Genomic DNA, 24,090 nt, shown 5'->3' with positions numbered 1-24,090 from the left:
CTCAATGACCAGTAGGTGAGAAATTTGTTGGTACTAGTTAATTGATTTTTTACTTTTTTTTTTCTGTAAGAACTAAATCTGTTGAAAAAGACTTTCTGCCCTTTTAGACAGGTTCATGAATTCACAAGAAATCTCCTTGTCTAAGATGTGGTCCGATGACAACCTCAGGACCCAACTGTCCCACTCAGGGAGCGAGGACAGCTAATTGGCAGGTTCCCAGCTGTCTTGCCGCCCACGACCTTTCTCATGTGTTCCGAAAGACTTTAAGAGACAAAAATGAATGGATGAACCTCCGAGCTATGGCAACCCAAAGAGATCCAGTTCAATGCCTAAAATATCTCCCGTGTTTCTTCCTCCCAAGCTGGTTTCTTTCTGGTGTGTCACAGAAAAAAGGACCGAGCAGAACCCCCAAATGCTGACCGTGACCAGTGCTTTATGAAAGGAAAGGAAAATGATGGAGAGAGAAAGAGCGAGAAACTGACATCATCTGTGAAATTCAAAGTATACAACTTCTCAGGGCTCACCGTCATGGATTTCAGGAAATGACCACACCCTGGAAAGCCAACGAAAGATGAACCGAAAATCCAGAATGGCAACCTTCAGAAACTCGATGGAAGGCACCCACTAGATTGGGTCAAATATGAAATTAGAGACTTCAGTACCTTAGTACTTCAAAACCCAAATTATCAAAGCCAGGGAAACGTGAATTGCATAAAACTTTTATTATTTATTAGCAGTGTATTCTTCTACACTTTAAAATAGAACAAAATATCTTTTGGAAAGTAAACTATTCATAACAAAATACATGTCAAACAATTTTTATTATTGCAGTAGAATTACTTTGCTATATACTTTCTATATTATATACATACACTTCTTGGTCAGTCTATGTATGCACATGTGTATAAAAATTTTAAGACATACACATGTAAATACATATGACTAACATCAGTATGAAATTTACAGTAGACAATTTTACAATCATTTCAATAGCTGCACACAAATTAGTGTTCACAGAACTAAAATGTCTCCATGGTTCCCTTTCCACTTCTCAAATGTCATCTGAATTACTTTTCAATGATCATTTTTAAAAAAATACTATCATCGGCCTATATAATTCACCAACTTTTTTTTTTACAATAACTCATAATAAAATATTTCACTATTTTAGCTTCTAAAAGGGTATACAATTTAATTCCATAATTTTTGATCCCTAAAACATACAATTCACTTTTTTATGAACTTAGTGCAATTATTTGGTACTGTCCTGCTTGAAGGTTCGGTCAACCAACCTGAGTCAAACATTCATTCAAAGGCCTGTTTAAAAATGCAAAACATCCAGAAGCGTGTGTAGTAGTCTGGAGGTACCCTCTCCTAATAAATACATTATAAATAACCCAATGAGTGAGAGTGAAGCACTTCCTGTGACTCCATTAGGCAACACGGAGAATCAGGGTCTAGGGCTCCCCAACTCCCCATAGAAAGGAAGCTTCCGGAGGCCCGGATATAAGCACAGGCAAGTACCGCAAAGGAGTGAGTCCCTTCATTTTCATGCTGGGTTCTGATATGCTGGCTCTGTGCCAAGGGTTTCTAATCTCTTGGAAACATACTCCTTTAATACACAGAACCACTTAGCAGCATCCTTTTCAGTTTTTTCCCCTCGTGGAGTTAAAACCGGTGCCTGACCATGTGAGATCACCGGCAGCCACGGGCTCGTACCACAAGCAGAAAACTCTTAGGGGCTGAAGAGCTGTTTTGAGAGCAGGGAAGAAGCAAAAGCATCTGGAATGTTGAGTCATTTCATGGAGGACACTTTCGGGAGGAACATTCAGTGAATTCTCATCTTCTATGGGATGTTAAGTTGTGCCAAAGCCCCCGAAGACACAAAACTGAACGGCTCAGCAACAAAAACAAAGGGAAAAAAAAATGGTCTCCATAAGCCGGATCCAGCAATTCTGCTCTCGCTCGAGGTAAACTCGGAGAAACTTCGTACGGCAGACTGACTTCCTGAAAGAATGAACTGCCCTGCCACCTTCGGAGTGGGAACATCAAAACCACTTCCTAAAAACTTTTTCCCTTGCTTTTTCTTAATAGAGAGGAATTACATATTCATTGTAGACAAAACCATCCTAACCAAATCCAAAATACAAATTTTTGGTAACAAACAGCAAGAAAATCTAAGTCAAAATATAGTCTAGCTTTGACGTAATTTTATATATTTATAAATTTATCAAAATAGGCTTTTGAAGTTCACGATACATACATAATGTAACACTGTACACGTAAATGTAATAACAGGTGTATTACTGCAATACATTAAAAATAACCTTTCAAAATACCAAAGTCAACGTGAAAAGTGTCTTAAAAAGTGTGGATGAATGGAGTCTCAGTGCACTAACAGTAGTCGCGAGCCCGCGCGGCCGGGTCTCAAGTCTCTCGCAGGTTTTTAGTGCTGGCTGGGAGTTTAGGGAAGAAGGCGGAGCCAGTCCTCCGGCACGCAGGGGGCGCTCTCTCTGCAGTGCTCGTCCAGGCGTGTCTAAGAGCGGCTCTCACCGGAGTGGTGAGGTCTTAGTAATGAACATATTCAGACTGAAGGGACTGTGCAGGGAGAGACACAAAGAGGGGTTACATTGCATCCCGCATCAGACTCCCAGCGCATCACACAGCTTCCCCCTTCCACACCAGGCAGTCTGGGTCGATTTTATAAACGCTAAACAAAGCAAACTAAGAAAAAAAAAAAATGAGGGAAACAACGCATTGGCTAAGAATGAGATATTCAATGACAAAAGTCATTGCAAGAAGAGTTTATCTTTTACAGGGCTTACTAATTAATTAACAGAGATGGAAGATTAGGCACTACTTGAAAACTGGTAAGAAGCACTAAGTTGGCTTCCATGCTTTTGTGCACTCCTATGGAATTTTACTCAAAAATATTAAGTGGCACTTATAACCAAACTGAAGATGAAGAGACTATTTTATGAATTTATTGTACTTTCGAGTGTAATTCAATACCTATCATCAGAATGTTAATGCTTCCAATAAAGTAGAATTAGCAGTCATCTAAATAAATTCCTTCAGAATGGTGCATTTAATAAATATCTTACAAATCCTTTGCTTTGGAATCGGACCTTCAGACCCCAAAGCATTTGTGCAGCAGAGCCCGGCAGCCCCTATAAAACAGTGGGCGAGTTTCCGAAGATGTAAACAACGTGAGGCCCAACCTTATCATCTGGGATAACAACATATGAAAGGCCCAAGCTGGAGTAGGTCACAGGAGGCACTGATGGGGACATAAACCAGAGGACGCACAGGAAGGGATCTGCCTAACGCTTATTTCTGGGCAGAACCCGCAGTTAGGAGAAACGCAAACCCGTCTGACAGCCACAGAACGGCTTGCATAACCCTTCTAATCAAATTCCTGAGCACGGCGTTTGCTCCCACAGGCCCCGCACTCCTCCCCCAATACTTATTTTTCACATTGGTTGGCAGCATTTTATGTCTCGGTTCTATCAGTCCTGAGACTGATCCTTTTTGTTGATGGCACAGGGGTCCGTGCAAAGGAATCTGTCCACGTGGCAGATAATTTACAAAAGGATTTGAACTACCTTTGTTCAGCTTCAGAATTCCAGAGCATTATACCCTGTCACCAGCCACTGACTAAGTCAGTCTCTCTCAACCCCATGAGTCGAAAGGGGTACATGGTCCTGGTACCCACCCCAGGCAAAACACCACTCTCAGACAGATGTAAAATGAACAGGCAAAGGTGTCGACGTGAGATAACAGGTACAGGTAAGAGTGACACCGTGTGTGAGCAAACGATTAGGCAAGGAGTTGTCAGGGATGGTTTGCGGGGGTGGCTCTCGAGACTGCAAGTTTCAGGAAAAGAGGTGACATGTTAAGAGCTCCTAAAAAGAATGGAAAAGGGTTGGCAAGCCTCCCTACAGGATGTGGTTTATGCCAAGGCTTCAGAACACGGGAGACGACCAGGAATGAGGGCATTATCATGTAAACACCCCTGACCGCACAGAGAGAATCAAGGAGGAAAGACTCTGAGAAAGCCCATGAAACTGGTCCAGGGCTTTACAGCCCATCAACATCTAAGTTGTCATACCGGCAGGTATGTTTGAAAAACGGACTAGCGCTTTCCTAGCTGCTCTTCCCCAGCTTCTCTGGAGTGGGCAGAGCAGGCAGAGTGGGCAGAGCCAGGTAGTCCCCCGCTGGCGCAATGTCACACAGGCACGCTCTACGCCGCCCGGTGCTTTCGTGGGACCAGCTGACTCAGGCTTTTGTTCTAATCAGAGAAGTTATTCACGTTCCCACTAATTATAAAGTTACTCAGACCGCCTGTCAATGTAGCGCTATGTGGCTTGGCAAGCCACTCCCGAGTCCCACTGCTCCTCAATAAATAGAGATACAGCAATGAGCAGACACCGTGGCATGTGGCAGTTAAATTAACTTTCTTCTAGGGCAAAGTGTCCTACGTAGGCATCAGTGGGTAGACGATCAATGTCTGTGTGCAGATATTCTCTTATTTTATGGATTCCTGATACCCACTGACCTGGAAAAGCAAAATGGCCTCAAATGAATAGCTTGAAAGATTTCTGTCACTCCTGTGAACACAGGGCAGAAGCCTTTCCTCCCACACAGTGGAGGCCCTAACCTCTGGCTGGTGTTTAATCCAGCCTTCAGAGACAGCTTCCCACAATCGCTGCTGCGTCCTCCGCCCCCCACCCGCCGGGCACACCCAGTTGCACTGCAGGCCTCCCTCCGGGCACAAAGGGAGGTGTGACTTGGCCGAAGAAGGGGCCTTCTCCGGGTGCGCTAGTCAATCCACTCAACAGTTACTGAGTATCGACAGTGTGCGTCGGGCACTGGTGGATGCAAGTACGACCCCCAAAGTTCTGGGAACAAAACACACCCCGTGGTTTCTTTGTGTGGCATCAAGAACGTTAAAGGATGTAAGAGGCCAGTAAAAAAGGTCAGCCAATCTTCCTGACATCAGTATTTTTGAAACAAATGAGCTTTCTTTCATTTTCAATCTAAAACAAAAATCCTAATGGAAGTGGCCTTACCGAAGAAAGAATCGTTAAGGTCTACCAGGCCTTATTCACTTAAAAAAACCATAATAGTGTGAGGCCTTGTCACGGAAGAAGCAATAGCAGTATTTTGATGGTGATATTTAGATTTCAGGCACCACAAGCTTATGTGAGGGGCTGTGCTGAGGGCCCTGCTTTATTTACTTTCCAACGCACCAGCATCCTCAAGTTACCAACATCCCAGGAAACACAGAAGTCGGTTCTTAGCATTTTGAACTTTTATAGTAAAAATGCACAGGTATTTGGCACTCCATAAGCTATATCATTACTGCTGCTGATTTTATTATTCCAAAATTCACTGACTGAGGTAAAACTCTGGAGTTCTTAATCAACTAGATAGATTACTTAACAGGTCAATTATTCTGGTATAGATACTTATTGAGTACCGTCAATATGCCAGGCATAGTTGGAACATTTTATATGTGTTAACTCATCCGATGCTCCAGACAACTCATTTTACAAATGAGTAAACTGAGGCACGGATTGGTTAAAGTATATAGCTTGCCCAAGATCTTGCAACCAGGCTGTCATGGAGCTGGGGTCTGAACTCCGCAGTGTGCGCCCCCACCCTTAGCCACCCCAATATAAAGCCTCAGGATGCAGACGGCACTTGTCCTGAGCTCACTTACGTAGTGTACCACTCATTCTCTGTCACCTTGGCAGCAGAATAATAACCTGAGGCATGATGCTGAGCGAGCAAGGAAACATTAAATTAGCAAAAGTAATGTCATATTTATTGCTGTAGAGGAGATATATACAATTACGTCCAATAGGACTGAATCCAACGTAATTTTCAGGAGTATTCTGAAAAGAAACTGTTTTTATAAAAACACTCATGATTAAGTATTCTGATAAAGTTTTCATTATGCTTTGCCAATTTTTTTTATCATTGCAGTAAGCATTAATAACTAACGCATCTTAAATACTAAAAAAGGGGGGGGGAACCAGCGATGACAATGAAAATGAAGGATGTGAGACTTGAGGCATAAATATTTACAAGGCAGCACTTATTTATATAATTCAGAGATTTTAATTACTCAAATAATTGGATAATTGAATAGAATATTCCATTTCATGTGCACAGTAAGTTCAACAGGGTTATAGTTAGTTAAGAGCCGATCACGTTTATCACGAATATGTGGCATTTTTATGGTACGCACGCCACAATGCAGCAATATGCGTCCTGGAAACTAAGAGTGAAATTAGCTCACACTTGCAGTGCCCAAAATTGTTATGTCACAACATCAGCTTCCGGCAAGAAGTCTTGTCCCCAAAGAGCAGTCCGATTTGACATAAAACAAAGCCTTCGGTGAGGAGATCAAGACAATTTGCTCTGTTCTGGGAGTGAGCTGCTAATCTGTTTTGGCAGATGTGGGTAGTGACTTTAAAAATGCGGCTCTTCTGGGGCTGTTTCTTTTTTAAACAGCCCAGTTACCTAATCACGGTAGAAAAACATCTAATAATGATAGATATAAATACTGACAGATCGTTAGCCAGTAAAACTACAAGATGGCTACCCAAAACAAAATTGTAAGCAATGATGAAAGACTGAGGTCTTTGCCAGCAAATCAATGAAATGCCATCTTCATGTGCAATGACCTTGAACCAAAGGTCCCTGTGACCCGGAATGTTAGTTTCCTACTAGGTCAACATCCTGGCTCAAAATCACCATGTGCTGTCGTCACGCCTTTTTTCTCTTCATTTCCCCATCTTTCCAAGTCCCTTAAGGAAGAAAACCATAGTTCACTGGTTACCCTTGGTTTGAGTTCTATCTACAGAGGCAAAAAGCACCTGGAAAACTGTTTCGTTGTAATGGCATAGGTCATTAAAGGTGGGGGGAAGCACAGTATCTTATTTAATATTTAACTCCAGTGTTTTAAGTTTTAATGAGCAGATGGGGGAAATGAATGCTGGGGGACATAGTTTATCTGTAACTGCCTCTACAGTCCCCAACTCTTTCGGGCTCTGCGGTAGGGTTTCCAGTTTTTTAATTGCTTCTCAGTTGACAACACACAAAATGTGTGGGTTGCTAGTATTTCCGCGGATGTGGCTTGGCAATCCTGAAAGGCTCTGCCTGTGCTGATGTAGCAACATTTCTCTGGTAAAGCTGGGAGCAACATAACCAGATAACAAAATCTGCCCGAGAGAGAGGCATACATTGGTTTATAGTGCTCCCTAAGCATTTCAAGGACCCCAAGAACGAGCCAGTTTGGGTTAACAAAAATGCTACATAGAATATCCTCTCACCTTCCTACAGAACTGTTAACAGATTCCTTTTTCCCCCCGGGGAGTTTCATCTGTGCTTCTCAACAGTCACAAAGAGCTGGACTGTTGGATGACGGATTGTTGACATCCAACTCGACTCAGCCAGCATCACATGGCTGTTTGCAGTTCAGCTGAACACCAAGATTACATTCTCAAATACAGTTTATTTTATTTTTGGAAAGCCACATTGGTAGGGGGGAAAATAAATAAACGCTCAGATGACTGGGTAGTAAAGCTAAAGCTGAAATCTTGGTTTGCTCCTCCTCAGGGTTTCAGAGGTGAATGAGGATAACGCTCCCCTGAGCCCCTCCTCCCTTCACTTACCGTTCAGGAGCCTCATTACATTATCCAAGTTTTAGTTCAGTAAATATTTATTAGGCGCCTACGATACTGTGGAACCTGAGAAAAGCCACCGGGACAGAGAGAAAGAGTCAGGGACAAGTGACTGAGAGCACCGCGGGGGTGTGAGCACAGTCCCAGGCGAGTCCGGAGGAAAAGGCGTTCTGCCCCGTGGGTCACAAACGCTTCATCGGAAACTGACTGTGAGCCAGGTCAGGAAATCAACCCCAGCAGGGTTGGGGGGAAAGCTGGGGAGAGGGTTGGGCAGGGGGCAGGGTGTCGTGCAGAGCACAGGAGGGGAAGCATGTGGCGGGGCAGGGAAGGCCCCAACTGGACGCTGTAGGTAGGCCAAGGGGACACACTGAATGCTTCGGAGCCGGGGGCGATTTCATCACAGTGCCCGAGATATCTAACACAGCAGCAGGAAAGACTCGAGGCCGGAAGGGAGAAGGTTTTCCGGACTATTCCAACAGTCTCAGAAGACCTCCATCGGGGCACAGTGGTGAGAACGGGGACCAAGGTGGACAGCCCGGAGTGGGACCTGACAGCACTTCGGGGCTGGTTGAGGTGAGGGAAAGGCAGACGTAGTTTCCGAGAGCATTCCAAGCCTTGGGGAAAATGGGGAAGGGGCCAGTGGAGGAAGACCAGCAGGTAATGATTTAAGGGTAGAGAAGGAAAAAAACAGGTAAATAATATTCCAAAAGTCAGAAGGGACAAAAGTAACAGGAACGAGGGTGGTCAACAGTGTCAAATGCTGCACAAAGACAGAAGAATGAGGACTAACAAGAAGCCATCAGATCTGGCCTTAAGTCAGTGGCTGCATGGGAGGGACTGAGAGATCTTCAACGAAATGGGGCGGGGGCACCTGTCTCGCTCCCAGTTTGCATCGTTAAACTTTCATTCACAAAAGTAAACGTATCACTTAAAATTTCATAATAAAAATACGGCGGCGCTACCAGTCACGTATGATTATTTAATGGTACCAGTCCTATGACGTGCATTCAAACAGAACACCTGCTGAAAAGCATGGCGTCTGCCCAAGGATCCCTGCCGAGGTGGGGGCTGCGGGCGGCAGGTGGGGCTCCGACCAGTGCCCCCGGCTTCGGGGTTTCTACCAAGAGCTGAACCATCCTCATCAGATTGGATCTGATGGAGTCATTCCGGCTCACCCAGTGCCCACAGCTCTCGCCGCACCTCCCAGGGTCTTCAGCTTAACCTTCCCACTGCATCTTTCGCAACCCTCCCCACCGCCGCTGTAGCGACCCTGGAATGCCCTGGAATGCTCGCTGCACTCGCCGCCATAACGGCAAACAGTGTGAGCGCTATCCGTGAGCACTGCGCAACCCACTTACGACTGATCTCAGTCATCACCGCCACCCTGTCACCAAGACATTACCACAGTCACACGGACCCCCACAAAGTACACCGTCAGATGTTTGGGGAACATGCACAAAATAAATACATTGTTGCACTCTTTATCTTAAATAGGCCCCGTGGAACTGTGTAGGCTTCAGGGTGCACAAAACCTGGAACCGCCCTACTGTTACTATCATTCCCATCACTGTTCCCCTTGCAGAGGGGTTAAATTACCTGCCAAAGGACTCGCACACAGGAAGTGGCAGAGGCAGGGTTCGCACTGAGGGCCACCTGCCCCCAGAACCTAAGCCCTATCCCTGCCGTAATGAGGCTGCATCTGCTCCTGCTGCTGCTGAAACAGCCTCTCCTCCTCCTCCTCTTGTGGTCACTGGGTTCCTAGCAGGCTCCTACTTACCCTCCAGAGCCTGACTACTCTGTCACCCCTTCCTCACAGCTGTCCCTCACCCTTCTTGGCAAAACGAGGCACCCTGTAGCTCTCCCTCCTTTTTAAACACCTAACAGTACAGACACGAAAACATAATCAACAACTCCCGCTTTTGGGGGCCAAATGGACCTACGTTCAAATTATGGCTCTGCTACAACGTATTTGTGGCTCAATCTGAGGCACAACATTTAACCCCTCGAGCACCCAAGTGATCAATCTCTACAATGGGAGCACAGTGCTTACCACTTTCACTCAGAGAAACACCCAACCGTCCCTACAGCCATTCGGGAAACACTTGATGAGCGCCAATTATGTGCTAGGCCCAGAGCTTGCAACTGTACAGACCAGAGGCCCCAGCCCTGCGCGCCCGCAGCTGACAGCCTGGCAGAGGCAAGTGAACAAGTGGCTACGATGCCAAGTGAGAAGGAGACACAGACCAAGGCCACAGCGAAGCCCCAGGACCCGACCGAGGCTCGCGGGGTCAGGAAAGGACCATGCAGGTGAGCGTCCCACTCGGTGGGAAGCCTCTTCAAAATAAAACAGATCCAATGCTCAAGACAGGTACCTCAAGTGATCTCAACTTAATAAGATACTTCCCCCCACCCACTCCGTCGTCACATGGCCCTCGTTTCTAAGCATTCGCAGCCTCCTCCGGATGTCAGAGAGGGGGCACTGAGTTCACTCCGGGTCGGTGCATGCAGATCACACCGTGCCCCTTGCTCTGCGTAGGACCAACCCCAAGACCAGCAGAGGAGGCCAAAGAAATAGAGATGGGACCTGTGTCTCAGCACCCCATCCCAGCCAGAAGGATTCCTTAACATTTGCTCTTGTTTTCTGCTTGAAAGCAGGTCCTGGAAGAACAAGGAAATCATTTCTACATCTTTCTGGGGGCTGAGCTGCTGGAAAGAACGAGAGAGAAAGTGCGGCTTTCAAAAGAGAGGCTAATTACAGCTTTTAAACTATTAGGCTCCCTCAGAATACCTGTCACCCCCACCCCTAGGAGTTTCTGGGTCTTTCTCAAAGGTGCTGGGAAGGTATTGCTGTACAGCCTCCCTGTCCTCCCTAAGGATTTAAAAACACTGCTGAGTGATTTCCTTCTAGTTCTTCGAGGGCCACACATCTCACATCTTCAGAAGCATTAGAGGGGAGGACAATATTATTTAGACAAGAAACCTGCAGCCGTTAGAAAAGCTGCATTGGACCAACAGGGAATAAACCTCCCAGCCTCCTACTTTATGCCACAGCAAACGGGGATTTCCATTTTAACTTGGACTTGCTGCCAGCAAGCCAGCAGGAGTAGGGCTTGGAGGCTTCCCTCTCCAAAAAGACAGAGGCTTTATTGGTTTATTTGTTTTTCCTTTGTTTGTTTGTTTGTGTTTGGGCAAAGATAAAGGAGGGAGAGCCAGCTCTCTGTTTCCTGGGAGGGTCAGAGAAAGAAAAACACCACTGCTGACCGCCCTATTTAGAAATGCTTTTCCTTCACAATCGCATGACAAATTCAAAAGGGAGAAGAGAGAACCAGCAGCGGCCGCCCACACAGACGATTACTTTAAATGTAATCATTGGAGAATTACTCAGGCCAGAAAGGGGGAGGAGGAGGAGGAGCCAAATGAGAAAACACGGACTGAGACCAAAATCACGTCACATAAACACGGAGGGGCGAGCGAATCGACAATTATCTGAAGAATTCCACCAGCAGGGAGGGAGGCGGTGGTCCAGAAAACGCAGGCTGTCGCTCTCCTGCAGCCACCAGCGCCCTGGTGTCCAGCTCTAAAATGCAGGCTGCCCTGAACTCCCACCACAAAATCTGCCAGGTATTCCTACAGCTAAGTGTCTCTGCATCTAACACGTCCTCTAAAAGGGAAAGACCTGTGCTCGGGTCTAAAAAAGAGAGTGGCCCTCACTCAGTACATGAAAATATCAACGGGATGCAATTTCTGCTGCAAAGTATATGGCCTTGGACCTAGTTATGAAAACATAAATACATCGTTGTTCCCATCTGAGCCACAGTTAACTAGGAGTTAGGTTTTACTGACACATGTACAGCTATAACGTCGTGAGATTCGAGTCAGAGGGAGGGGTGGGGCGAGCTGGCAATTGCCTGGGTCTCTAATCTATGCAGGAATCCAAAATAATGTTTAGAAACATCCTTAGGAATAAAATCAGATGGAGAAATTATATGACTGTGTGTGGACCTGGCAGGGGGAGGGGCTTGAAAAAGGCCGGAGACAGAGGGGCGTGTTCTTCAGTTCTACCAACAAACGTGTGTGCACACACTCACACACTCATATGCACACACATTCACACGGCATCGTCATGTTAGAAAAGCAGCTTCTAATCTGCCGCCTGAGGAAAGTGGGTCCCACGTACAGTAACCCCTGGGGTGACCGCTTCGCTGAGTGGGGGGAGAGGCACGCAGCCCCCAATGAGGCCCCTCCCCACCTGCAGAAACCAGCCTCCCCCTGGAGGAGAGCAGTGGGCAGGAGGGTGACCACGGAGCCTTGCCAAGCCCTACGGGGAACCAGGGGGACCCCTGCCATGGGTCCACAGCCCCTGATGCGTGAGAGCTCTGTCTCCTTCCTATCCTGTGCTTGTCCTCACAAATCAGAACTCACACTCCCAGAGACCTTGACTCCCTTTGCTGAGAGTGACCGACAGCAGGGGGTGGGCTGACACACGCTGCCCCACAGGCTCACTGGTCACGAAGCAGGGGCTGGCGGCCTGCACGAAGAGCCCATGGGCAGGGGTGTTGGGAGAGCTTGCATCCCGTCCCTAGGAAAAGGGCAGCTCACTCAAACCGTCTTCCCGACACTGTGTCCTCCCTGCCCCTACACCCCAGGTGACCACACCCCGTGACCCTTCCTGGCCCCGAATTAATTCTGGGTCAGCTCTCTGAGGAGGCAACACACTCCTGGGCCTAACGGCTGGTTCTGAGAAGCCGTGGTTCCACCCTCCACACTCGCCATCACTGAAGCAGGTGGGCAGAGGGACTGGAAACCCAACGAGAACCCGCCTGGGTCACGCGCCTCTGACAGAGGGAACAGAAGCGATTGCCTGGGGGGAGGAGGAGAGACAGGAGGAAGGAAGAGCCCCGGTGGAAACTGGGCGTTTACTTGGCGAGGAGCCGGCGGAAGGAACATGCCTGGACGGTGTCACAGCACAGAGGGGTCAGAAGGCCTCCTTGGTGCTGTTGAACTTCTTGGGCGGCAGCCTAGGCGAGGGCCTCAAGGCACAGAAGTTGCGATTGGGGCTCTGAGGGCCCTGAGGGGGTGTCTGCGAACTTACAGGGATGGAGCGGCTCAGGAACCGGGCCGAGGAGGAGGACAGGCCGGGGTAGGAGGGCCGGAGGACAGCGGCAGCCGTGGTGGTGACAGTGGCCTGCTCCTCGGTCTTGGCGCCCTGGGGGCCCGGCTGGCTGCTCGGGGTACTCCGGCTGTACTGGTTGTTGTTGAGCTCTGGGTAATTCGGGTCAGGCACCTGGGAGCTGCCGTTGAGGATGTTGGTGAAGGGGGTGGCCAAGAGGGCCGCTTTGGAGGGCGAAAGCTTTCTGTTGTCCGGGTCATCTGCGGCAGCATTCAAGTTCCCGAGAGAGCTGGCCAGTCGGGAGTTTATGGAGAAGCTGGATGGGAAACACGCAGGGGGAACACAGACAGTGAAGGGCACCAGGGTGTGTGTCCGATACACCCCACCCACCCACCCCTGGAGTGATGAGGACAGTTCTGACCAGGGCAAACAGGGACTGAGGGGCTCCGACATCTCTCTGGGTGATATAATAATACGTGGCCTTGAGTTAAACATGTTAACTTCCTCTGCCCAAAGCAGTTCATTGAGACCCAAGAAGCTGCCTGAAACCCCGAGACCGGAGAACTTGAACCAGACTATGGAGCTGCGGTTGGTGCTAAGGCAGGAAGTAAGGACAGGTATACGCGGGGAGTGCAGAGCATGATTTGACTCATACGTATTTGATCACAGGACCACGCAAAACCTCCCCGCCCACTGTGGCTCTGCCCAGGGGAGACACGACCGTCAGAAGTGCCCTTATTACTACGTGCAACTCAACTCCGTGTTCAAGTTAGGCAACCTGCAGAAGGGGACGCTATGGGGTGTCCAACCTTTTGGCGTCTCTGGGCCCCACTGGAAGAAGAGTTGGCTTGGGCTAAACATTAAATACACAAACACTAACGAAAACTGATGAGCAAATAAAAGATTTTAAGTAAATTTGCAATTTTGTGGGGGGCCGCATTCATAGCCATCCTGGGTCACAGGCGGCCAGAGGGCCATGGATTGGACACCCCTGTCAGATGCCATCCACGGCCTTGTCCCTGAAATTCAACATAGGGACAGAAGCCCGGAGGTCATAGATCCGTTTGTGGTCCCTCCTCTCCGCCCCTGGTCCCTCCTCTGACCATTTCCAGCCAAACTCATTGCGACCAGCTTCTCCCACCTCCTGCCAGGACCTGGAAGAGGGGAGAAGAGTTACCTTCTTATATTGGCGCCCGAGGACAGGGAGCCTCTGTTTATCCGCTTGGCCGTCGCTGAAGGAGACGAAGCCACTTTCGAGGGCTTCAGAGTGGATGTAGGCCCTTGTGGGGAGGAAGGCAACCTTTGGGGAGAAACACAGGCAAAGTGTCACATGGGTGCTGTGCCATCCTGACACTCAGCAAGCGCCCAGGACGACACAAACCGGGAAGCATTAAAGTGGTCCCAGCAGGTCGTAGTCACGGTGACCACAGCAGCCACACCAAGACAGTGGCTCTGCCACACGGGCGTCTAAGGACGTGGCAGATGTTAACTGGGCTCAGCCACGAGGCAGCGAAGACCTCAGCCCTGCTGTGCCCGTGAGGGAGCAGGCACAGCAGAAGAGCTCCTCGTTCAAAGTCACTCGAAGCAAGTGGCAGAGCTGGGATGGAGCCCGGGGCCCGCAAGCCCTGCCATCCTTGGTCCCTCCCCTTTCTTGCCGCGGGCGTTCCTGCCTCTCCTGTCCTCATATTCTTCATCTGCCCTCTCCTTTCCATCCAGCAACTGCCCTAGGGGAGGGCATTGCTGTATCTTATCCTCAACTGCCGGTAGCACCTTTTCATCTTATTCCCTAAAGCGCCAATTCTGAATGGCCTCCAGCGAAATCTAGAACACCTGACAAGGTTACTGGCTATTTAAACCGATTACCCTTTCCTCTGTGCCCAGACTGCCTACCGTCCTTGGCTCAGCTTACGACGCCCTCCAATGTCTGGCGTCACCGCATCGTGCGGGTCCAAGTACCCACACTTGCCCCCTGGACAAAACGCCCAAGCACCCTGTCCGCCTGCACTCACTTCGTCCAGTTTGTCCTGCCAGGTGCCCCATCCCTGGCCTCTGTCTCTTCCCTTCCTCCTCCACCTGACTCATACCTATGGCTTCTCTTTTAAGGGTGCAGCCTGCTGGTACCTCTTAGAGTCAGTCTCCACTGAATTCCCAGCGGGGGGAGCATCCTGTGTCATGCTATCTTTCCATAGCAAATCGTAGCTTTTATATCTCATTTCACTGTCTGCCATTTGTCGATTTCCCTTGATATAAAGGTTCACTGGGAGCAGAGAACTCTCTCATTCCAATTCCCAGTGGCCAGACTCAGGGCAGGTGTTTGGTGAATGTTTGCAGCGGGAACAAAAGGGGGGAAATTGACTCACATCTGACAGCCTGGGCCCAGGCATGGTAAAAAAGCTTATTTTCTTGTAGATCCTCCTTCCCCACCCCCCTCCCAACAGCAGCTGCAAACTGGTCGGCCTTTAAAACAAGAACTTCAAGACCGTTGTACAAAGAGGAAGCTCCACCTTCTGCAGAAGTCGGGGCCCTCCCAGAACTCCCCCTAAGCACCCCTAAACCTGGGGCTCAGTGAGAGGTGAGGCGTGAACCAGGTAGAGAAGGGAAAAAAAACAAACTAGAAAATAAAGGAGGGCAGCACACACACGCAAGGATACGGAGGAAGAAAAACAGAAGTGTGACAAGTTCAAGGCAAACTCCACCACGAGACTGAAAGGGCTGTGCCAGCAAATGTCATTTGTCAGGGACCCCGCACATGTGGGAGCAGGGGGTCCCTGTCACAGCCACACAGCCCTGTGCACAGTTTGGGAAAACGAAACTGTTTTCCTGGGGAGACCTGCAAGTAACTCCTCCTACTGGACGGAAAGGATAGCGATTCGAAAGTGAGACGCTGTGCACAGTGCGTCCCCGTTGGCTTGAGGGCGGGGGCGTGTATCTCAAAGGTGGCATCATTTACAAGGTGCTCACTATGGAACCTCGGTCACAGTACCTGAACGGCTGGGACATGGCCCTCGGGTGCCCTTTGACGTCGTCCAACCTACAAAAATCAGAAACAGATGCTTAGGCGTCGCCAGGCGCTCGCAGCCCGGCAAAGACCAGGAGGCCCACGTATGCAGTCGGAGCAGTAAAAACGCTAAGCTGGCGGGTGGGTATTAGTCTTCGTGCACTTTTATAAAATAGGTCCTAGAACCAGCAGGAAGTCTGTCAGTCATTCTGTTTCATCCTGGCCTCCATGTACGGCAAATCGCTTTTCAAATCAGCAGGTGGTATTGCATCCGCTCAGGGTAACATTGTTTGATGATGGTACCATGATGTCGTTAAAAAAAAAAAAAAAAACCAAAAAACCTGAATTCCAAAACTATGAGAAAATTTCTGGGAATAAAAAGAAAAAAATAGAAAAAAATCATACCGGAGTGAGCCTTCTAAAACCTGTGTAGTGGGAACTCTCTCTTTGTTTTCCCGATTCACTTGCCAAGTTATATTCCAACTTCTCCCTTCCTCGTCCTTACGATTTCTTAAGAATAAAACAAAGGTTTGAAATGGATTTTAACCAACAGAAAGCCCTTGAAGGGGGAAACAATGGCAAATAAAAGAGATCAGTGACCCGAAGCCCCTCCATAAGGAAGAGAGCACCGACCTGGAACAGTACCGGGTTTGAACACCAGCTCCACTCTAATCCAGCCAAGCTGAGGAGCAACCTCACCTCCCTCACCTCTAGCATCCAAGCCAGGTATGGGCAATGAGGCCTGCCTCTCAGGTTAGCTTAGCGAAGCCTCCCATCCGAGCTGAACACCTGCCGCGGCCCGGGCCCAGCACAGCTGCTCCGTGAAGGGCCCGCCCCCCAGCTTTGTCGTGGTGGCTGCCGGTTGTTACTAAGCACCCGGCTTGCGGAGACTGTAGAGACCTCTCACTGTGGAGACCGATCGCTCAGCTCTGAGCTACATGAGCCTTTCGAGCTCAGCTCAGGGCACCAGCACTCGAAGCGGAGGCAATGGCGTGACCAGACCCAGTCCGACTGGAGTGTGAGTCTGCCCAGGGAACACGTGAGAACTGTATGGCCTGGGAGTCTGTTGGACATTTATCACGCTGGCAAAACATCCTTCCTGCTCTGCGTGTCTCTCGCTTGAAAGTCAGCGAAAGGCAACCATTTCCCGTCGTATCCCTTTGTGAACATGCCACCCCACACATTCTGATAAGGAATATTGATGATATTCAGATTTTTGCACCTGCACGGACCCCGACACCTTTGTTTTAACCTCATCTGAACTACCGGCAGGTTTCAAACGTTGGAGTCAGAGGCAAGTCCCATCAACTGACCCTGAGGAGCAGTCCAGCAATGCCAAGATGGTTCATAACTTTCTAGGCACAGGTAGGAATGGTTTATTCGACTCTCAGAAACAGAAGGTAAGGCTAAGGAGTGAGGTCTACCCAAGCTTGGTGCATGGTCAACCTTTCTGCACGATCAAGATTCAAACAAAAGCCTGTGAGGATTCGCCATGGGAACCCCCGCCCCATACACGAGGGGGTGTGGATTCCAAAAGGAGTTTGGAGCAGACCCCCACGGACACTGACCGCTTAGCAGTTTAAGGTGGACTTTTCAAGCCTGCTGTGCACGAGTTACCTTTCAGAGGCTTCTAAAATTTAGCTCCACCCCACAGTGGTAAAATGAGAAATGCATAACCAAAACACGAGAGGTGAACCAGCGCTTGGATGGCGATACCCAGAACAGAGGATTAAGCATTCTGCCCACAGATGGAGCCACACCGTAAACACACAGGTGCGAAATGGACCCACCTAAATGCACAGGATGGCAAGGAGCGGGGCTGCCTCTGGCTCTTTAAGGCACGTAGTTTGTCTCCCTGGGTTATGCTGTTTTTCATCTCCACATCTTCATCTTCTTCTAAAGAATTCTGGGGAAAAAAGAGCACATTCCACAGAAAGGTCATTATGAATGATTTGGTTTTATATAGATTTCTTACTAGATTATGGATCCTCTCGGTATATATTTTATATGTATTATCTTAAGTCACTTTAACGCACTATGAATTCAGCATCACTCACATATAAACTAAAGAATCCTCAGATGTAAACTAACAAGGATGTAAACAAGGATGTAAAGCACAGCATAGGGAATACAGTCAATATATAGTCAATAGCGCCGTAGGGACAATGTACGGGCAGGTGGGTGAGCACGTCGTAATTACATGAATGTCTAAGCACCATGTTGTGTACCTGAAATTAATATAACGTTGTAGGTCAACTGGAATTAAATTTTTTAAGAAGAATGCTCAACTATTCAGCAACAAGCTATAATGGTCAAATTCCCAGTCAGGGGAAGCGTGGGTGTGGATGTGGTAGAATTTACGGGGAGCTATAGTTACAATGGACTGCAACCAAAGAGATTCGCGTGCAGACAAAACCATGCTTTGGAAGGTGGCATAGACACAGACTGGCTCAGTGGGTAAAGTACAAGTACATTTCCAGAAATGACCAGGGCCCACCTGGGCAAATTCCGTAACTTGCTTACGAAAACGAAAGCCGAAACAATGTAGAATGCCTGCACAGTCACTCATTAACAACGCTGAACGCCAGTCAACGCCCTTAAAAGCCTTCCGAACGGAGCCCGAGCTTACTGGAGGGGAAAAGTGTATTTCCTGCTGGAAAACTTGTAAGTGCCATGCTGGGCCTTTCCCCGTGCCCGTTCACATTTAATTCTCACAGCCGGGAAGGCAAGGGGAGAACTGTGGCCCTTGATTTAAAGATGAAAAGGAGGAGGTGCTCTGGGAGGCAAGAGTGTTGCCCAGGCTCCCCTAATGCTTCGTGACTGTCCGCTTTCTATCCTCAGATGCAATGTCCCTTCTAAAAGACAGGCCCCAGCACACTAACACTGAACCAGTCGTGACTGTGTGTTGCCCATTTCCTCACCTGAAAAAAAAATCGAAAGCCTTGAACTTGCTAAGATCCCTTCCAGCCCAAACGGTTCTCCCCTGTCTTTGTAGCTCGAACTCCCCTTGACGAAGGACACACAAAGATAAGACTTCCCTCGGTCACCCGCTAGTCATCTCCAAGAGCGGTTCCTGGATCAAAATACCTCTTCGTTCCCTGCCCCTACATTGGGGTCCGTGGGTGCTCCCAGGGCTCTGCGGGCACACCTGGGTGAGAAGACCACCCCTCTTGCCACCACCACTCTGAGGTGTGGGAAGAGAAAAGACCTAGGACACACGCAGCCAGGCGGCGGGACAGAAGCGGGAGTGACAGTGAGAGCTTCCTAGAGGAGGCGGTGCCTCAGCTGGGTCTTCAAGAAGGAACCTGAGTAACACAGGCCAAGGCCACTGCAGGCATCCTGCCGGCCGCAGCCCCCAGCTCAGTGTCCCAGGATCATGTGGCGCGTGATGGGCAGGTGATGGTCTCATAAGGAACAAGTGCATACATAGTGCGTGCAGACGCCTTTTATTCCTCCAGTCGTTCAAGCTCTAACGCAACTTGAAACCCACGTGTCAGCCCCTCAACGGGGCCCAGAGAACTCAGGTGGCTGAAGTGAGAGCTGATGAGCACTTTACTGCACTGATCGCGAGCAGCATCCGGGGAGGGAGGGGGTGTGCGCCTTGAAGACCAGACCCGTTAGATAAAATGCAGCGATGAAGAGGGAAGAGCTATCACAGAAACGGGGCAGGACAGGGGAGTCTGAAGTAGGAGCAAAAACAGCAGTGAAAGGACTGGAAGAAAAAGATGAAAATGGAATTTTTAGTAGGTTTCAATGATTTGGTTCGGAAGGGTGGCTGAGTTATCTCCTGAGCTCTCTCTAGCTCCGGGATGTGGGGTCGGTCAGGTGCAAACGCTGTGGAAAGGCAAAGGTGTCCTTTCCATGGTAAGGTGCTACCGAGTGATAAATTTCAGTTCAACAGACTCCCCCCCGAGGTCTGTCTTCTGTCCCTTCTTGCTGTCACTGTGCAGACCTGTGTGCTCCCCCGGCACCAGCTCCCAAGCCTTCCACTCCCCCACCCCCGGCCGCACACAGATGTCTCCTCCCCACACCGTGTCTCTGTGCACTGGTCCCGAGAGCGGAAAGGAACGTGCTAGAAAGCAGGGCGTTAGCGGCTTCATTTCGACCTCGCAGACTTTCCTTCTAGGAGGCACCCTGCTCGTGAGCATGAGTGGTATAAACCAAATTCAGTGATGAGGTTTCAGAGACCGCAGTGTCTCGGCGATGTGACCGCAATGCTACATATTTAGCTGACATGGGTTTATGGGGCACCGGCGGCCTGTGGCAGCCCCTGTATCTCATTAACATCTCTAAGTCAAGGGCAGCTACGGATCGGTGGGCTAAGAGTGCATGGCTGCCCTGGAGTAGGGAAAGAAAAGGCAGAACCACCACAATTCCAGGAGGAATATCTTAGGACAGGCTGGCTACGGTCACATGCAAAGCCATTGAAGGTGAGGGACCAAAGCCACGTGGGGTCCTTGGGGAAAGAGAGGCAGCGGGCCATGGCAGGAGGCTCCCAGGTGGTGGCTGAGTGAGGCTCTGGAGCCGCCCCACTGGCGGCTCCGTGATCCTAGACAGGCGGCTTTCCTGCCTTGCCCTCAGTTCTGTGCTCTGGAGGATGGGCCCGTTAGCGTGCCCAGTCCATACAGCTGTTGTAAGGACCGAACGAGTAATCCACGCCAAGTGCCAGAACAGTGCCTGGCAAGCACATAGTAGGTGCTCTTTAGGTTGTTTTTGTTGCACTCCAAGCTCTCCATTTAACTCCTTAAATATCTGTACCTTAAATAAAGCATTTTAATTCTGTCTTCCATTTTTTTATAACCCCAAGACATAAAGAACCCTTTGGCCCCTGGATGTCAAAAGGCACAGTTCTTGCTGGGGCTACTTGGATAGCTTGGATCATTAGCAATGTCACGTCCGCTTGTCTGTTTTCTACGAAACTGGAAGCCTCCTTCGTTCATTCGAGCAACGCCGACACAGGCCCAGCGGGCTCGAAACAGACTCCTGGAGTCCAAATCTCTACAAAGCGCGCCCCTGGCAGGGAAGGACAGTAAGGACCGTGGAGGACGAGGCTGTATTAGATATAAACTCATCTACATAAACCAGGTGCTTAGCCTCACGTCGGCCATATTCTGAGAGGAACACCTGAACTGGAGTCAGACTCCTAGTTCTCCAGGTGGCCCAACTCCTGGACACCTCTGAGACCTCGGGCAAGTCACAGATTCTGTGGGACCCCGCTTTCCAAGCCACACAGGGGACTAGGACAAAGGATTTCAAGGTGGCTTCTAGCTCCAAAAAGGTCCCTGTCCCTAATTCTGAGTAAGTCATTTTCGTTCTCATTCGGAGGTAGCAAGCTGCAATAGAAAAAAAGTGGATTTGGAAAAAAGATACACGTGGAGTAAATCATGTCTCTACAACGGAGGGGAGAACGCTGCTCTTCGATTTCTTTCCCATAAAACAGAGACGATATTGCCTGAATCACCGGCTAGTGATAAAGATTAAATTAGACCGTGCCAACAGTTGAAAGTGGTTTGCTTATAATAGGGTATCAGTGTTTTCAAGCATCGCCCCTCGTTGTTTTCATCTCTGGGCTTACTCTAGAAGTCAATGTGAAGCTGAAGCTTTCTGTAACCACGTGTGGCATGAGTTATTTCTTCAACAGCCACATTAAAATATTTCTTCCTGATAGCTATTTCCATTTTCAAATAGTCTGTTTCTTTAACTTCCTTTGGTTTGTAAATCTTCTCCAAACCAGTCGGCCTCCTGTATAATCGTGCTCCTTAAATTATAGCTTTCTGCTTTTTAAGGATAATTGTTTTCCTCTTGCTCTGATGCTTGCTTTAGAGGCGGAGGACTCCACACCCCAAATTCTGGTGCTCCCTGCAACTCAGAGGAGGGACGCTGCTACATTATGTGTTCGAACGCAGAGCTCGAGTCTTAAGAGGGCACGCACATCTCCCCAGCGCAAACTCACCTCTCCAAATCTCTCCATGTTTTGTATTTTGGAAAAGTTTCCACTGATAGACATGTCATCCAAGCTAGAAAGAATTTTATTAATACTTCCTTCACTGGACGGTCTGTTTTTCAGTTTGGATCGGAAAATGTCTCCTTGGACCCACAATGATGCTTGTTTTCTGTGAAAAAGGAGAGAGGACAAAATAACCTGTAAAACAAGTTGCTATCATCTCAGAAGTGTAAGGTCTTACTAACAAGAGGACTTGCAGATAAGCGTTTACAAATCAGAATAGAAAGACTTTGACGTCTTAGGAGAAAAATAAAAGTCACTTTCTGGTGCCACAATAAGTTAAAGTTCTATATATAACACAACCAACCATCTTCTAATATGGGCCTAGATAGCCCCACATGGGTTGACTATTAAAGGTTCTCAGATGCTTAGAACAAATCGCACAACAATAAAGATGGTGAGCCCCTTTGCCTCTTAAAGGTGAATTTAAAATCTGTAACATATTCTGGGTGTGTGCGCAGAGTGGGAGTGTGGCGGTGCCTCTTTCCCATAGTGGCGGGTGATTTTCCGTTTTGGAAGCAAACCACCGAGGAACATTTCTGAGCTTAGGATATGCAGCTTGATGAGGTTAACCTAACGACTCCGTCCCATTTAACTCCTCTATTTCAGCTGTAAAAATAGGTATTCAAAACAAACTCTCCTCAACTTTTTCTTCCTTTCTGGAAATCTTCATAAAACCATGGAATAGCCTCCCTGATACTCTGTACCCTCAAAAAAACCCTTGCTTTAATTTTTTCCTCCACTAGATTATTTCCATTTAATGCTTACCTGGCATAACCCCTTCTCTGATGCTTGACTCTTATATTCATAGCAGAGTGCTTGACAAGGTAAGAACAGTTCAAAAACTAACTGTTAAATTTACAAATGAACGTCCTGGGCCTCTGGTCGAAACTCCCGGGAATAAAGAACTACAATGTCATAGGGAGAGAAAATTCAGTTCTGTCAAAGACGGGGGAAAATCGGGACACGTGAAACACAGAAAAGACAGGGATATTCAGATAAGACAGAATTCCTGTCCCTCGAGAAGTTCCCGGTTTGGTATGAGAAAAAAAAATCTGAAATCCAGCACTGAAGACTCGTGACCGAGATCTGCTGAGGACCCGAGGAGAGGGGGCCACGAACTCAACGTGAAGGAATCAAAGAAAAAGTCCGAGAATCCAGCCGCACCTGGGGCTTTGAGCAGGGGGTATTCGCAAAGCAAAGAAAACCACGGGAGCTTAAAGAAACGGGGAGATCGAAGAACGTGGCGTGGTTTGGAAACTGAGGTGGCTGAAGAAAAAGTGAGATGAAAGAACTCAGCAGGTTCGGGAAAGAAGGTTGTTGGCTTCGGCCCGCACGCCACTCAGGGGAGTTGGGAGTTCGGACTTGATCTCAAAATGGAAGGGCAATGCACCATAGCTGTTTTATCCACTCTTCTACCGATGGGCTGCTTCCAAACCTTGGCCGTTGTAAATAACGCTGCAGTGAACATGGGTGCTTATGTTCTTTCAAATCAGTGTTTTGGGTTTCTCAGGATACATTCCCAGAAGTAGAATCTGTGGGTCATAATTTTTTGTGAGGTAACTCCATACTGCTTTACTAGTTGGCCATAAAAAAAAAGAAAATTTTACCCTTTGCAACAGCATGGATGCACCTGGAGAACATTATGGTGAGTGAAATAAGCCAGTCAGAGAAAGACAAGTACCAGATGATCTCACTCACACGTGGAATCTAATGAACAAAATGAACTAACAAGCAAAACAGAAACAGACTCATAGATGGAGAGCAGGCTGACAGCTTGGGGGTGGGGGCCTGGGGGTAGAGGGATTGGGCCAAAAAGAAAAGAGGAAGAACTCCTGGACACGGACAACAGTGTGGTGATGGGGCGGGGCCAGGTAGAGGTGGAAAAGGGTATAGGGGAGATAAATGGTAATAGGAAAAAAAAAAAGAAAATTTAAATTGAAAAAAATTGAAGGGAAGACCCTCTAAAGGTCTTTAAGGGAATAAAAACAGAGGCAGAGAAGTTTGAGGCTTAAAGTGGAAAAAAAAATCTAATGGTAAATGTTGTAAAACGAGGACGCTGATAGTGCTGCCGACCTAACCATGGAAATGACACAGGGACACAGGGACACCTTCCACACGCTCAGTTTAAAAGACTCCTCCTGTCCCATCACTGGAGAGACTTGATCTGAACCTGAATGTTAACGACACACAGGGGTCAAAGCCGGTTTCCCGTTGCTAAGCGATGCGGCACGTTAGCGCTTCTTGGGAAACAAACAGCAGCAGCTCCTCACGCACACCCTTT

General features: G+C 48.4%; 1 protein-coding gene across 5 annotated transcripts in view; it reads right to left on the bottom strand.

Annotated features, from left to right (window-relative positions):
* Positions 1-703: 703 nt before the first annotated feature.
* CDC14A (cell division cycle 14A) overlaps positions 704-24,090 on the bottom strand; it is a 118,153-nt gene continuing 94,766 nt past the window's right edge. For 3 of the 5 annotated variants that reach the window (XM_045203788.3, XM_045203787.3, XM_045203790.3), the window contains 5 exons: positions 21,756-21,915; positions 17,593-17,708; positions 15,788-15,835; positions 13,982-14,104; positions 8,934-13,120 (listed from right to left, as the gene is read on the bottom strand). In XM_045203788.3, the coding sequence (XP_045059723.1) occupies positions 12,670-13,120; positions 13,982-14,104; positions 15,788-15,835; positions 17,593-17,708; positions 21,756-21,915 (898 nt within the window). In that variant the 3' untranslated portion in view covers positions 8,934-12,669. Of the gene's footprint in view, positions 2,599-8,933; positions 13,121-13,981; positions 14,105-15,787; positions 15,836-17,592; positions 17,709-21,755; positions 21,916-24,090 lie in introns of those variants that run through there. The other 2 variants (XM_045203789.2, XM_024570290.4) reach the window with 2 other exon arrangements.

Source organism: Desmodus rotundus, chromosome 12 (genome assembly GCF_022682495.2).
Source record: "Desmodus rotundus isolate HL8 chromosome 12, HLdesRot8A.1, whole genome shotgun sequence".
Classification (NCBI taxonomy): Eukaryota; Metazoa; Chordata; class Mammalia; order Chiroptera; family Phyllostomidae; genus Desmodus; species Desmodus rotundus.
Note: the sequence above shows the minus strand (reverse complement) of the source record. Positions and strands in the feature narration are given on the sequence as shown.